This window comes from Theobroma umbraticum, unplaced genomic scaffold (genome assembly GCF_002168275.2).
Source record: "Theobroma umbraticum cultivar Fairchild unplaced genomic scaffold, ASM216827v3 scaffold_204.0, whole genome shotgun sequence".
Taxonomy (NCBI): Eukaryota; Viridiplantae; Streptophyta; class Magnoliopsida; order Malvales; family Malvaceae; genus Theobroma; species Theobroma umbraticum.
This window is the reverse complement of record NW_018397267.1, coordinates 3297865-3314643: the sequence shown is the minus strand read 5'-3', so window position 1 is coordinate 3314643 and position 16779 is coordinate 3297865. Positions and strand designations below refer to the sequence as shown.

Below are 16779 nucleotides of genomic sequence, written 5' to 3'. Positions count from 1 at the left end.
ATAAATCACCACCAAAAACGAAAAATAGAAGAAGATTTAACAATGATGTGCAAACTTCAAAGGAGAACAAGAGCAATCACTTCATATAACAATGTTATGTTTATTGGGTAACATGGCCTGGTTCTCTGATAAACAAATAGCGAAACTAAATTGAGGAACTGAGGAGTCAAATACCTAATAATCTGACTATCAACTGTAAGGTCAAATAAACAAACAAAAGAGCACAATGTACAGAAGAACGAACGAACGGGGATCGCCTGTGCAAAGAATGCTTGACTATGCTTACATGTAGAAAAAGGGTAATCCTACCAAATGCAAATAATGGATCAGTAATTCAGTAACGAGTACTTAATGCGCAATACAATCTTCCCCTTGTCCACCCCAAGCTTAGCCCCTGTAACCAACCAATGGCCTGGACTATCCTGCGGTCCTTTAGACATTTCAGTTGAGTCCACAATTTTTGCTAGTTTCCCGACAAGGCTTGAACTATCTTCCTTCTTATCGTCAGAAGTTCTCTCATTTGAAACTGATGACGAAGAACCATCAGCCCTTCCAGAAAGGCTGGAGGGACTATGATCCCACACAGATCGCCTTATTGTACACCCTGGTACTTTGGAGAAGAGGAGTTTCAGGTGTAACACGTTTTTGGAACCGAAGTCCCAAACACCAAGCTGAGCCCCTGTGACAATGTGAACGCCAGAGAGGTCTCCAATGCAAGTGTCAGTGTGTTCTATCGGTGCAGTGCTTACATGGGAGAAGTTTTTCCACTTGATGGGCTCAAACCAACGGCTGTCTTGCTCCTCAGGACCTTGCCACTTGGGTGCCCCTATGGCCATGTGTGCATCCCAATGGGGTTGAAGGATTTTTGGAAGAGATACTAAATGCTGCAAATGAATAGCAAGTCTGTTCTGCTTGTTGCCTTCTAAGCTAAGTCTAAGCCCAGTGACAGGTTTACGGCCAACTGTTACCTGCAATATCATGGCATAAATTTAGCTGAAGAAAAAACTATTTCAGGCTCTACAAAGTTATCTGGTGTGGCTCCAAGAAATACAGTCAATTATTTACCTTTTTTTCCCTCTTGGCAAGAGGGAAAATATGTACCAATGTCAATGAGTATTATTTCTAAGCATTCCAATAAGGAGACATCGAGTACAATATAGAGAGATAGGTAGTACAACTGTGGTATCCCACCTATACTTACCATGAACATGGTACGTCTCTGTTCATCATGCAGAAACAGGAATGAGGTGTGCCATTTAGATAATTTGTGGTACTAAAGGTAGGTTTACTAGATATGCTATTTTCGGTTGTGGTACATTGTAAAATAGTTCTTGGTCGCCAATAGTTTTATTTAGTTGATTATAAGATTTTGAAGAAATATGAAGTGATTTTTCCCTTAAACGAATGTAATGACTTTTCTTGCTGTCTAAAATTCTAAGAGGGCATTTAAATAATGGTTCATTAAACATAACTGGGTTTTTTATTATGTTTTAAAAATGGGTGTTAGATTTAAAAGTATGAAGAACATTTAAAAATCTAACTAGGCAGTAGCTGAATAACATTTCTTTTTCTAAACCCTAATGTTAAAAGTTTTTCTGCTACTCTCTATTTGTAGGTTTCTATTATTCTACCTCTCTGTCCCTCGTCTTCAGTCTTCTCACTCTTTAATCTTCTTTTTTCTTCTAAAATTTCAGAATCTGTGCTTCTCTTGTTCTCTCTTTAATTCCCACATTTTTTCCTTTTGTTGCGAAGTTTCGATGTTTGGTTCCCTCTATGTTCTGAAAATCTGGTTCACCAATTTTAAGGATACAGATTGCGTCCAAGGATCCCAGGCTGCAAAAGTACCAGGATCTGGATCGCATGATCCAATTCACAGTTCCAGGGTGGGTAGAGCGAACATGGTATCTATGATCCCACCAATGCTACTTAAAGTTTTGAAAGCTCTTCATACCACATACACAAGCATAACCTGGTAACTATGACGCCACCAATGCTACAGAAAGTTTTGAAAGCTTTCTATACCACACAGAAAAAGCATACATCTACATTGCTCAACAATTTCCTTCTGAAGGCTCATCTTTTACATTTAGTGACATAACTTATGATTAGAGGCTCAGAAAGGTCAAGCACACTAAAAGATGACAGAAACATTTGCAATAAATCAAGTCACAGAAATGACAAATCAGAATTCAGAGATGTGTCCCCCAGGTGCATATTGTTTGCTTTCAGTTTATTAATGGTGCTTTCTCTTTCTTTAAATACTAATAAATTTAGGACTTCAAGGAGAGAGATGCAATCAAATTATGCACATGGAAAACCAGCATTCTTTATAACTCATTTACACTTTTCCTCTTAACATTCCATAGTGTAGATTTCAGATTAATATAGAATACCTGATCCGGGCTGATATAGAGCTTGGGACCCATTAAGCTAAACTGAAGGGATGAACACACAGGTTCCTTCCTTTGAATGTTACTCTGTTCTGGAGCCCAAACTCGAGCAATTTGAAAATCCAGGAAATATTGTAAGTCCTCAATTGGTGGCTTGTCTGGTAAAAGGAAATAATGAATGTTTACTAGAATCTAAAGCGGAAGAAAGAAGACATCTTTAACATCTATGTAAGACAAACATATTGCTCAAGTTGACAAAAAGTTCACATTTCAAAAAAGTATGAACTGTTGAAGGAGAACTTACACTCCAAGTATAGTTCAATTGCACGGGCCAAATGTTTTATACCAGGCATTCCTTCAAGAAGAGAAACAATAGGGGTAAATGTCATGTTGATAACATCTGGTGCCGATTGTACTGTCTCTGCCCACCTGGCATGACTCTGCTCAAGATCATCACCTCCTCTCCTCCTAAAAATGACTGTAACATCCTACAGCAAGAACTCTTTTAGCAACAGATTTCCTCACATTAAGGCAAACATAATTTACCCAAGGAAAATTATAAATAACTGCAGTAGAAAGATACATATTTCCTTCAAAGTCAGCATTCACAACAAGAAGGCTAAGTAATAAACAGGAAGTGACAAAGTAACATATAAGGGATCACCATATTGAGCATGTATTTTGTCATTGAACCTATAAGTGAACAGCACCATAATACTAACCTTGTCCTTGTATTTTAAGGGTGTGGCACTTGACTGGCCTTTAGAGTCCAGAAACCTTTGATCCCCAATGTCTTTCACATAGTTCTCAATGTCTGTTACTGACAAAGGAGATGACTGGTGCTGTCTGACGTAAACAACATCTCTCCCACCAATTGTAGCAGAGGTTACAATGTGTGTACCATAATTTTCAATAAAACTGAAACAAATAAAGGAAACCAGATCAACATCAACAATTATAACCTAAAGCTGTACACCAATGCAGAATTATCTATGGTTCCTATGATACATTGTCATAAAGAGGAGAGAGAGAAGATCAGTGATACATATGATACATCAGATGCAGATTAAGGATTTGGAGCTGAAATTAATATTAGCTTGACCTCAGAGTATGGAAGTAACAAATCAAAAGTTTCAAATCTGTAAAGAGATATCAAATAAAAAATATAGCTAGAAATGTATAGCTTAAGTAACAAATGTTCATTCTTTAAACATGACTCCCATGCCATGTACCTTGCCAAGGATGCAGGATCCCAAGAGTAAGGAACAGCACGTCTGACTTCCTCGTGCAGAATTAAATTTGGCTTTGCCAATTTGACCATACATAGGGGAATTAAATATCCAACCATGGCAAGGGATTTTGTAGCTGCTGCATCAACTCGCCAAGAACCAGTGAAATTGAACATGGCATTAAAGCTTCCAAGAGGAACACGCCCTGATATACCAGCTTTCTCATTAAAGTAACCCGACATCTGGAATTCAAACATCAAGATGTCCATTAAAGGTGGGTTTCTCACTCCAAACTTAAATGCCAATAGAAGTAGAATCATTACTCTCAATCAGGTGATTTTGTCACTCTATACTGAACTGGTAAAACAGAGGTAGAATTTTTTTTTCACCCTATATAAGGAAATGTACACCAATCCACCAACACAGACAAAAATTATCCAAATATAGGACATTCAACCTGGAGATGCCATTCATTACCAGAAACAAGGCAATGCTTTAACTAAACATATGGATAGTGCCTAATGGCTTTAACCATAGGAAATCATCAACGATGTGAGTCAATTTCAAATCAGAGATGAGGCAATGCTTGGGCAGTACCCTGGCAAAACATTCACTTGTAGTTTAGTTATGAAATTACATCTCAAACTGCTATATTAAATAAAATTGTGTAAGTGCTGTACAGATTATAGGTAGAATGCACCCAAAGCATGTGCTAAAAAGATTTAGTGGTTTGTTTAAATGAGCATATCATCACATTAGATGTTGAAAGAACGCCTACTTAACCCAAAATATTAACTGGATTTATACAGCAGCATTTTTATTGACCTAGCATTTACCATTATCATATTCTATTCCATTCTGAACTATGCTCACTAGTAAAAGAAAATTACTAAATTTAAAATGTTAATGGTTCCTGCCCAAATATCCAGAAAATAAATTACAGCAAGTTTGAAGATTCTAGGTCAACTTCTTTACTCTAATGCAGAGGTGGCACAAGAAGATTTTAGCAATCAATGATCACAGCATGCAGTGAATGTGCAATAGACAATAGAAAAGGAAGTTATTCCACACAGACACCACGGAATATAGTCGCTTAAGTGGGTTAAACAGTATTGAATTCAGATTGAATATACTTGAAGGAACAACAAAAGTTCCCTTGCAACTATCGGTTTCTCTCTCACTTTGCCAATCAGAATACCTAGGGTCCTAGATAGGAAATATGTAAAAAAAATTGCATTTTTGCAAATAACTAAGAAAATGGAAATCCCAGCATGCCCAACAGAACATCAAAGTTTACACTTCGAAACAAATAACCAATTACCCCTATGTCCATCCAACCAAGACAGAAGGCCAATAAAGCTGCCAAACTGGGAAATTAAAATTACACAGATAATGAATCAAAAATGGAAAAAGATATGAACGCCACACGAAGCAAACAAATAAGATCAGAAAAACCAACAAGAGAAAACAGATCAAAAAGGGACAAGCAGCAGCCTACCTCATGAAAGCTACAAACTGGTTTTCTCTCGATGCCATCTTTGCCCATCGACCACTGAATATCATCAGACACATTGGGCACAATAACCCCACCAGGCAAAACAAGATTGTTAGTATGATTTTCTTCAAGCTGAACCAACCTCGACCCAGGTGCCCCTTTGCAATATAACAGCCTTATATCGGAAGTGACATCAAAGCCACGACCCAGAGCTTGAATTGAGCTACTTAGTGTAGTAGTCAAAGCATCTAGGCTAGAAGATGAGCTCAAGCTGCTGCCACTTCTTGTTCTTGGGTTTTCCATCGGGAAGAAAAAAAAAAGTTTCTTTGTTGCTTCACAGGACTCTAAAAAAATGAAATCTTTTTAATTTGTTTTAAGTTTCTGTTTCCTGCTGTTGTTTGTTGATTGAAAAGAAATGTAATAAAAAGAGAGATTTTCTTTTTCTTTTTCTTTTTTTGGAGTTTTGGAGTTTGTAAGAGTTGGTGAACTTGGTTAATGTTGTCGTCTTTGTTCTTGTTCTAAGGCGAGGAGGGAGATGTTGACTACAATAATCGCGAAAAACGCGTTTATTTTTCTGTTGTGTCTGAACGAGGAAGGATTCTGAGTTGACTGGTCTTCCTTAGATCTTTTCTGTCCTCCAATCTCTATTTTTTATTTTTCATATTTTCCCTTCTTTTGCCCCAGGGTTCTCTACAACAGTCTACGGCCCTGTTTTATCAGATAAAATGTACCATGCTGTTTTGACTTGCTCCTGTTCTGCTAAACAGTAACCTACTAGTACTAACGAAAATTACCATCTCATTCTCTCCCTGGGCCAAATAATCCTCTTTCTTCTGTTAAGAAATGAAATTAAAACACAGTAGTAGAGTAGAAGGCAAGCACCCTCTCGCTCATCAACTTGGACCATTCAATCTGAAACTTTCTAATTCAGGTTACATAAGCATTTCTTTCGGCAGTAGGGAAGGCTGCTGCACTAGAAAATTGGGCAGCTAGAGAATATTCAGAGTAAATTACTAGTAACCACTTTGGTATTTTCTTATCCCTGCCTCAATGTTTTACCAGAAAAAGAATTGGTGTGAGAACTAAAAGGCGGCTCTATCCTTTTGACTACGTCACAAACCAACAAGGAGAGCCAGATCAAAGAGCTTTGTCCAGACCCAATTGCACCCCCTGGGCTGCTCATCCAGTTTGGGTCAAGAGTCATGACCCATCAGTTTCCTGTTTTGAGCAGTTACACACAAATTGAATGCCAAAACAAAACACTTTTCTTCTTTCCTAGTGGGTTTAAGCTGACATTTATCCATCATTGAGGATGTCAATTTGGATTCCATGCCTCATCGTTTTCTTCAACTTTTAATTTAATAGCATAGTATTACTAATATAAATATATGCATGATCTCATCAGCTTGTGTTATGATATTTCTGTAAAGTTGAATAAGTAGTAATTGTTTGAATTGTTTGACTAGTCTTCTAAAAGATGTTACCCCTCTCTCCATGAAGACTATTGTGGCTGTTGTTCTAATAGGAAGACTTTTTAACTGGTTTAACAGAATAAGATAGGATATGATGCCATCTTATCAGGCTTTTCTAAGCTCTCTTGGCACATTAGACTTAACACATGAGACAAAAGTTCAACTTCAGACGCCGGGAACTTCCCCAGCAAGGCAAGGTGTCTCCCGGGAAAATGCCAGACGGGCCGCTACTCCGTGGACTTAACATGTCCCCATTTGGCTAGAAGATCCCCACATGCTTATGAAGCTTCCTTTTCCCCGTGTCGAACATTTGAAGCAGTAATGTTTTATATTTTTATTATAATAAATAACACAAATCATATTCGATGATAATTTAAATCATTAAAAAATTATCAAAATATGCTTTTTTAAGGACAAATAAGATTTCATGAATTATTATTAATAATTTTCTTTGATAGAATACAAATAAACAAAACAAACACCTCGCTCATCTGTTATGGGTAAAGTATGATTCTTGTAAGCCTAGTTTTTGATAAAGGGCAATGTTTAGATGTTGACCTAAACGTTGATAATTTATCCTGTCAATATATTTTTGGGCAGCAGTGAGCTTTTGTAATTCTTTAGGTTCTCAAAGCCTATATCAGAATTCTTATGCCTTTTGAAATCTTCGGCAAGTCATGTTAGAGACTTGAGGATGGCATAATGATAGAGAAGACTAATAAAATCAACGCTTTTGAAAAAAAAAGGAAAACCCAGAAAACTACCTATGGTAATGTTTAACCACTGAGCCCTCAAACCCTTGCTTTTCCCATAAATTGTCCTAAGAAGACTAAGATTCGGTGACAATTTCTTATAGCACAATCCGTAGGATACTATCTGGTGCTGATCCTATCAAAACTAGCAAGATCCTAGCTGGAAGTATATGCCATAACCAGGTTCCTGAAACATGTAATTTGTAAACATTCCTACTATTGTCAATAGAGTGTGAAATTCTCATCAAGATTCATACTTGTAGATGTGTTTCTCGATAGCCAAAAGTTTTCATCAAGCAGTCAAAACCGAGCTCCCCCGTTTCTTATATACATCCAAAACAATGAAGTACGTACTCACCAGGTTTATCAAAAAAGGAACAAGTAACTTTCTCTTTGGCATTGAAATTCATATGTTTGGGATATCATCGTTCAAGTTGAATGATCTCAATTTCACCTGTTGTACATTATTTGTATATGCAGGGCTTGATTTTGATGGATATGCTGCTTCTATATTTCTTGTCCCATCTGATATTCGGATGCCTAATGAATTTTCATTTTTGGGTGTGGTATTAAATCTAATCATCTTTAATTCCTAGTGATTTGAAATCTAAGATACCAATATTCCATATCTAATTAGTTTAGTTCTATTCTTTTTTCCGTTTATTTCTATATAACAATGACCACAATTCTCTTGTTGTTCAACATTTTATTCTAATTTACATTAGAACCTTTCTAATTTCATAAAAATGATTTTCAGGTCTGAAGGAGAAGCTGAATTTCTAGTTCAGGCCATCTGATAGTCTGGTAAGCAACTTCATGTCTCCCACCATTGACTAATTATAATTCGTAACTGCTCACCCATCTGGTTTACCAGCAGACGCTCATGCTCCCTATCAGCTTTGTCTCCCACTCAAAATTAAGTAATTTCCACACCATCCCCATCTTCTTTTCCCATTGAACTATATACACATTAGCAATTCCCCCTTGATTCAATTGTTTTTGCCAACTTATAAAAGAAGCCAAAATCGTTTGTTTCAACTCTTTAGTTTTCCCAACGCCATAAGAAGAGTTAATCCAAGGTAATATAACTATTTGAATATAAAATAAGAAGTGTTAATAGATATTATATATCTTGTTAAAGAGATTAATTTCTCTTTTCAAGATAAAACATCATTACCTTCGTATTATTGGTTTGACAATGGATGAATAAAGCACGTTGATGGAAAAAAAAGAAAGAAAAGAAAAAGGCTCATCCAACTTTCCTTATCTTTTCATCATCTTCTTAACCAAATATAAACTTATCATTGACTCCAAGCAAATGACGGCAATTACAAAGCACCAAGAAATGTAATTTCCTCATTTCCGTTGATCAGTCTTAGGATGAAACCAATTATCATCTAAAATACAAAGAAATCTGTTTAAATTATTCAGAAGGAGTTAAACCCAAACCCGGGCAGGGCCGACGGTAGGGTAAGGCCACCAAAACCCAAATTTCATAAATCTCATAATTTTATAATAATAATATAAATAATTATATTAAAAATATGCAAAATTTAAAATAATTAATAAAATATCTACATATTCTCTCATACTTAATAAATATTTATTTTTCCTCACTTCCATATCCCTATTGATTCTCAACTATTTATTTCATTTACCATTAAAAATATGTAAAAATCAAAATAATTAATAAAATAACATATTCTCTCATCTCTCTAATTATGTACCTAAGAAATCTTAATTTTTTATTACTTTCCAATTCTCACAATGCTATTGATTCTTAACTATTTCTCCAATTCCTAATCAAGTATGATAATGGTCTCCAACCACTATTTTTTTCCTATATATAAAATCAATTTTTTTTCAATTTAAAATATCCACTTATTAATTTCTCTTCTCATTTTCTCTTTCTTCCTTAATTTCAATAAAAAAAAAGGCCTCATTTTCTTAATTTCAATAGAAAATGCCTTATTTGAATATTTAACTTTATAGGTTTGAAGTTATTGGGCCGCTCATGCTTAAACAATGACCAAGGTGCTTGATTGCATCAAGGTGGCATTTGCTATTTTATATTAAAAATGTGATTACAGAGAATATATTTATTAAGTATACAATTGTGAATGTGATTATTGAAAAAACACCTTGGTAGCGTTTGCTATAACATAGAAAAATGATGATGATAAGGAATGTGATTGCTGATAAGATTATATTGTAAGGTTTTGTTTGAAAGTATTTACATTGTAATATAAATTTACAAAATTACTCTTATATTTGAAAATATAAAATTGAATAAACTTATATTTTTTAATGTAAATATTTAACTTTTCAAACTTTATCTCTTAAAATAATAAATAATAACATAAAAAATAATATAATATTTGAATACTAATTATTTATTTTAAATGTAAAATTACTAAATATTTATTTTAATAATAATACCTATAAATATTAAAAATAATAATTTTGTAATAATACCTAGAATTATCACATGAATAATAAAAAATATCATTCAAAGAGTTTTTAATTTTTTTGTCTTGAGCTTTTTTGGCTAATGATTTCTCTTTTATTTTTTAAAAATAAATAGCTAATATTTTAATAATATTAATAGTAATATTATTTATCAATATACATAAATAATACAAGTAAATTTCTATTTAAAATAATTAAATAAAAACTAAAAAATAAGAATAGACTAAATTAACCTAAGGCATCATTTTTATATTTAAATTAAACCTAAATCTATTCTTATTTTTATTCTATCTTTTTTTTTTTCAAAGGTCAACTTCCATTCTTTTAATAATTTTGTTTTATATTCACTCCACCTGTCACCTTCTTTCTCCGGCTTAGTCCTTTCCTCACCGTGAAGAGTGAAGACTTCATCTCTTCACTCCAAGACTCCTAAAATCCAGGATCCAAAAATCCAAGCAACCAAGGCAAATATAGATAGAACCCTCAAAAGCACTTAACAAATTAGATTCAGATCTCGGTCTCTAATTTTAACATAAATGTGAAGGTGAGCGGCTAGGGTTCTTACAGGTAACCAGGGGAGGAAGAAGAAGGAGAAGAAGAAAGAATAGCTGACCAGAGGAAGAAAAAGAAAGAAAAAGAATAAAGGGTCATGGAATGGGTAGGATAATTTGGAAATAATAAAAGTTGTAACTTTCGTTTGCAAAGGGAAAGTAACTTTGCATCCATGAGAAGACGAATTGATATTCCCTCTACTCTTTGTAATCACTTTACAGTGGGAGGACTTTCCCATGTCATATTGGTCAACCAAACACTACAAGCACAATACATTCAATTAAAATCCTTATAAAGTGACTCAGTCTCCACGTACTAAATGCCTCCCAATAGTAAAATTATATTTATCTCACCCTTAGATGATAGCTAATTGAGGTATTAGAATCTACATATATTAAAAGTTGTCCCTAAATAGGTTAATTGGTTAACACTTGTATAGCCTAATTGTTTAGCTTGATTTGGGTTGAATTGTCCTCCAAGACATGTGTGGTATTCTATTATTTGTTGAGGGTGTTTGATTTTTTTACAAATGAGGTCTTAGGTATTTGGAAAGATGCTAAGGTTTATTTTGTCTATTAATGTTCACTTTGCTTATTTTTTGTTGGGTCATTTTTGGTATTTTACAAAAAATGTTTTTAACTTTAGATTGCGTTTAGTATGAAGTAAGTGGGAGCACATTTCTTGATTGTTTTGCCTTTAACTTTATCATTTACGTAACAAATATTATTTTTTTCCCAGAGTGTTACATGGGCATTTTTGTCTTTTAAGGAGGTAATGATTTTTATGGACTTCTTAACATTTTACAATATGATAGGGGCATTATGGTTTGTTCACGTGAACTATCTTCTTTTTGTTGAGGATATGAAGTTTAATTTTCAACAAATTCTTGATTTATTTTGTGTAATTCTACTTGGATAAATTGGTTTATTTTAGTAGTTTTATGTTTTTGTATATGTTTTAATGTCATTATAAGTTTAGTTAAGAAACCTTTTATGCCTATTAAATACTAGAATTTCTCCAATATATTTGTGATTCATTTTACCTATTGCTATTGTATTGACAACTACCCTTAATAATGTTTCTGTCAGATGTCATTGGACTTCTAAGATTGATGACCAAAGTTGAACTAATTCGGTTGAACCACACAACAAATTATTTTGAGAAACGTGATCTATACATAAAAGACATGAGGTAAATAATAATACTAATAACTATACTCAGAAGTGGAGGGAAAGGGGTGATGGAATGGACTGTCACCTCTCAATTTTAATTTTTTTTAAAAATCATTTATATAAAATTTAAGATATATATTCTTGCCATCTTTAATTAAATTAAATAACTATTGTTGAAATACTGCTAAGCTTCCTAGCAAAACCATTAATTGGTTTAACTTCATTTCTCTTGAGCTCAAATTCTAAAATTTTTTCCCTTTCTTTGTTATTTTGTCGGCTAATTTTTTTTTTTGTTGTACTTCTAAATAACGTATCTATCACTATTATCTATACCTCACGGTCACTCCTCACACATAATTAGGATTTTTTTTTCAATTTTAATGAAATGGTATTTTATTTTACATTTTTCTTATCACTCAATTCCCAAGATTTCCTTTTAAAAACAACCACCACTTCCTCTAATCAAAATCTCATGTTTTTATGCCTTTCCTCCCCTTCTTTCTTTCACTTATTTTACTTCATCTTATTTTAAAAACAACCACAAAACAAATAGTAAAAGGAAAGTGGAAACAACAAAAAAATATTACTTTAAACAAGCTTTAAAAAAAATTCTTTTTGTTGTCTTCAATATCGTGAAATTCATGTAAATTGAATTAATAGAGTTAAATTTTTTATTTTGAAACTTGATTTTTTTGTTAATTAACTTCTCAAGTGATTATAAACAAACATTACACACAGCATACAAATACTGAAATAACTTAAAGTAATAGAAACAGCTTAAGTTTAATATATAATTACGTCTATCTTCTACGAATTTTAAACTTATATATAAATTTTTAAAATCAATTATCTATAAAATTTTACAAACGTGTAAGTAATCTTCTAGTGTGGTTTAATTCTTATACTTTTTTAATATCACTTCATCTATACACGTGTAGCATGAAAGCCAGCACTATCTGTCATATTATAATTATTTTATATGAAGTTTGGCATTTCTGCATGATGCACAAGTACAATTACCTCCTTTTGCTATATGCTTTGGTAGTTGATTGCCTATTTTACTAGTAGACGTCACAAACATCAATCCATTACACGAAAAGAGCCATCTTTTGTTGTCATTCAACCTCAATTTTCCACATATGCAACGTCAATCGGAAAATGTCTTGCTACACGTGAAATCCATTTGATTTCAGTAAATAATTTGTAATTTGTTTATCATATTTTTTTGTTATATAATAAAAGACACTTTTCTTATTTTTAAAAATTCACTATAATAAATTTGAACTTTTGATTATATTTATTTAATGTAGCATATAGTTTTCTGTAATAAAAATTTTGAAATTTTTACTACATTTTTTCTCCTTTAACAATAATTAAAAATATATAACTATTAGTAATGTATGTAATTTATTCAACTCCATGAAATTGTGTAATTAAATTCTTAAAGTTTTTCTTGCATTTGTAAGAATTGGGTTAATCGGGATGATCACTTGACCCAGAAAGGCCTGTGGTCTTCCCAAGTGTTTCACTCCCTGCATGCGCACTATCATTTCCCAATACATCCACCAAGTTCCACCTAGCCCCAAAGCCTCCAACCACTGCAAACTTAAGTGACAACTTCTCATTATGTCTAACATGATTGCTCCAAAGCATAACGGTGAAATGGAGCATCGATTACAAGTTGACCTCAAAGAAGCGCTTTATATTCTAGGAAATCTAACTGGTCAACAATTTTAGCCACACTCGGAATCATCAATTTCTTCATCATTTCCTTTCCTATACATTCTTCAACCTTTACTAGTTTCTCTAACATCATGTGTCTCATGTTGGCTTACGTGTACCAAATATCCTTTGCCACTAATACATAGAAGATTGACATTGAAAATGCACGTGGCACAGTCCACAAAAGTTCATTTTTCCCTTGTTATTATATAAATCATTTGCTTTATTTATACTAAACTTCAATCTCTTTTACGCGGTGTGATTGACTCTAGAGTCTAATACCTATAGAATGTTGGGGAGATGAAGGAGATTTAAGATTTTAAGACTTGCCAATTGGGAAAAGGGATGATATGACTAGTGACTACCAAACTAATTAACTTATAACCTTTACTTTTTCATTATTTGCAATTTATTTAAAATTCAACATTTAATCAGGAATAAGATTAGAGGTTCAAAGTAATTTTGAAGGAATCAAATGTGTGGCATAAGAATGAGATGGTGGGAGGATATTATGCTAGCGTGTCACAAAGTCGAAGCAATGGCTTGAGCTTAGCTAGTGCAAATAATATTTATGGGATTTTAGTGTTGATCAAGTTGACCCATTTATTGGCTTTAGATGGGCAATGTGTTTTCCATTTTAAGGATTTCTTGATGAGTCGTCGGTGCTAGTTATTTTAATCTTGAAATATAGACAAGTTGGAATCTCTTGTTCCCTGTAGAAGGGGGCTCTTGCTATTGGAATTAGTATATATATAGCTAGTTCATGCAACGCCATGGAAACCAGGGTGAGAAAGAGAGAGAGATACAGAGTCTAGTTAAAAATGTGTAGAGGAAAGCTGTTAATTTCTGTTGCTTTGATTCTGCTTCTGGCAGTAGGCCATGAAGCTCAACACATGCACCAAGCTAGCAATCAAAATACAGTTGATCTAGACCCGGTTGATGGTAATTCTGTTAAAGCCATATCTAGGTTCTATAAGTTGACAAGACGTTTCTTTTTTATGCGTGGGATTTCCATGTTGTAGCCTTATCTTAGTGTAGTAGCTCCTAATATGTACTAGGTTAGAACAATATGATGATATATAGACATTGATATTGAAAGAGTTACAATAAATTAGTGCATGAGCTTTTCTTTTTTGTTTTCTTGTTTTAATTTTTACGTATAGTTAAGTAAAGAGGTACAAGATTTGTACTCAAGTTCTTTTATGAAGTTACTATGAATTTAATTTAAATGGTTAGGCATTATGATTAGGTTCTAGGAATTTTTATCTAAATCTTGAATTCTAATGACTCTCTCTCTCATCCTTATGTTAGGTGGTAATAAAGTTACCATTATGTTATTATGAATTTAATTTAAATCTTGATAGTAAATAATTCTAGAATTCTTAACTATTCTTCAATCATACCACTCTCTTAGTCTCATTTCGCGTTGAAATTCTATAATTTAATTAATTTACTTCACAAAGCACAATATCTTCATATTCCACATATATCTATATGCTATATGCTTTAATTATTTAGTTTTAATATCTAAATCAAATTGCCATAGTCAAATTCATTAAGTCCAATTAGCATGCTGGGTCCTTACGATTACCTCATCAAGTGTAAGAATCTTTTAGTAGTAATTAGTAGCATTTGAATATTAATTCATTCATGCGCACTAAGATCTCAACCTAGAGTTTATGAAAAACTTATATAGTATGCTTCTACTAACTATTTTCCTACTTTTGGCAAAACATTTCGGTTTAGAGTAGCTGTTAATTATGAGATCTCAACTTTACAATAATATCATCGCATAAGCTTATTCTACTCTATGGACTAACATGGTTATTGTTGGCCATATATATATGCTAGTGAACGCTATCAATAGTATTGCTCATGCTCTGAGGTTGACTTGGGAAAGCGATGAGACAGAATTCTCAAGTAGCAATTGTGATTCCTCTAGGAAGGTCATCTGCGATTGCAATCTTACCCCTTGTCGAGTCACAAAAATGTAAGGAAACCTCTTCATTTTATTAAAAAAATTTATATTCTTAATACAAGGTCGAATTCAAAAAGTCTTTTTTTTTTAGTAATATCGTGATATTTAAAAAAATATTTTTCTCGATTAGGGTCTATTCAAAAAGTACTTAAATTAAATTCAACATGATGTTACTTAAAAAATATCGTTGAATATCATCATTAATAGAATTTTGTTGTTGTTGTTATTGTTTGGATTTTGAGTCTTATGAGATAATTTCTTTTTTTAAAAAAAAAAAATCTTTCTATGGCTTATTTGTCTAAAATTATAAAACTTGTTAAAAATTACTATTTATTAGTATACATTAAAATATTAAAATTAAATAAAATATGATTTTACATAACAAATTATAATTAAGGTTCAGCAACTAACAATATGATAATTTTCTATTCACTGATCAAAACTAAATATAAGCATCAACAAACCATATAAAGTGAAATATAAAAATCAAATAATCAAATAATATATCTACAAAATAATCAAAAAAAACTCACAATTTTAAAATATTATTTGACATATAATACTACTTTATTAGTTATATTATAATTATGAATCAAAATTATCAAACTAATCTAAAAAATATTTAGACATGAAGTGTTTAACAACTTAATTTGAATTAAAAATTACTTACAATTAAAGTCTAGATGAGTTGTTTTGAATGAGTGAAAAGCACAGTCAAAAAACAAGAAAGAAAAGGACTTGAATTTTTAAAAAAGAAGTAGTTTAGGTTTTTATTTTTTAATAAAATCTAAAATTATAGAAATTTTTTTTATCTTTTCGTATAGTATTTAAATATTAAAATAGATTACTTTTTGATAAATTACTTTTACTTAAAATCTATGATCCCACTCTTAGTGAAATTATAACAAAATAATAAATTCATTAATATATTAACTACTCTGAATGATAGATAAATTATATAAAAATTAAAATATTTTAAGACCACTCCTTCTAACCTGGGTCCACCCATGTTATATCATGAATGTTTCTTCTTCCAATATTAATATAGAAAAAAAATGATATAATGGGTTTTTTGCCAGGTCTATGCCTGGTCTTTGGTTAATTATGGAAGTAATTTATTACTTGTTTTTCATTGGCAGTGATTTTTCTAACACGCATCTAAAGGGTGAAATTCCTCCGGCTATAGGAAATTTGACCTACCTGACATCGCTGTAAGTTTTTTTTTCCCCGAATTATATAATAAAAAAAATATAATTAATTTTTTATAAATAATTCATAAATCTTTTTAAAAGATTATATCTTATTTCGTATACTATTATTGAATTTTTAAAACGACATAACATTATGACCTTCATTGATTCCAATGACTACCAAGTACAAACAACTGATATTTAATGCGTATTCTCCAAATTAGTTCCCATGACTTTCTACCTTTGCTGTCTGTCTTGAATGCTGCACAAAACACAAAAGTCAAAATTTTTTTTTTTGTTTCCAAGCACAAACTTTTGGTGTTGTCTTTCAAGACAACCTAAAAAGATTTTCTTGCTC

General features: G+C 32.3%; 1 protein-coding gene across 1 annotated transcript; it reads right to left on the bottom strand.

Annotated features, from left to right (window-relative positions):
* Positions 1-175: 175 nt before the first annotated feature.
* LOC110424230 (MAC/Perforin domain-containing protein) lies at positions 176-5641 on the bottom strand. Its single transcript, XM_021438767.2, has 6 exons — positions 5118-5641; positions 3623-3861; positions 3113-3308; positions 2695-2878; positions 2394-2548; positions 176-968 (listed from the first exon to the last, which is right to left on the bottom strand). The coding sequence occupies exons 1-6, from the start codon at positions 5415-5417 to the stop codon at positions 327-329; spliced, it is 1716 nt and encodes a 571-aa protein (XP_021294442.1). The 5' UTR covers positions 5418-5641; the 3' UTR covers positions 176-326.
* Between the last annotated feature and the right edge of the window lie 11138 nt (positions 5642-16779).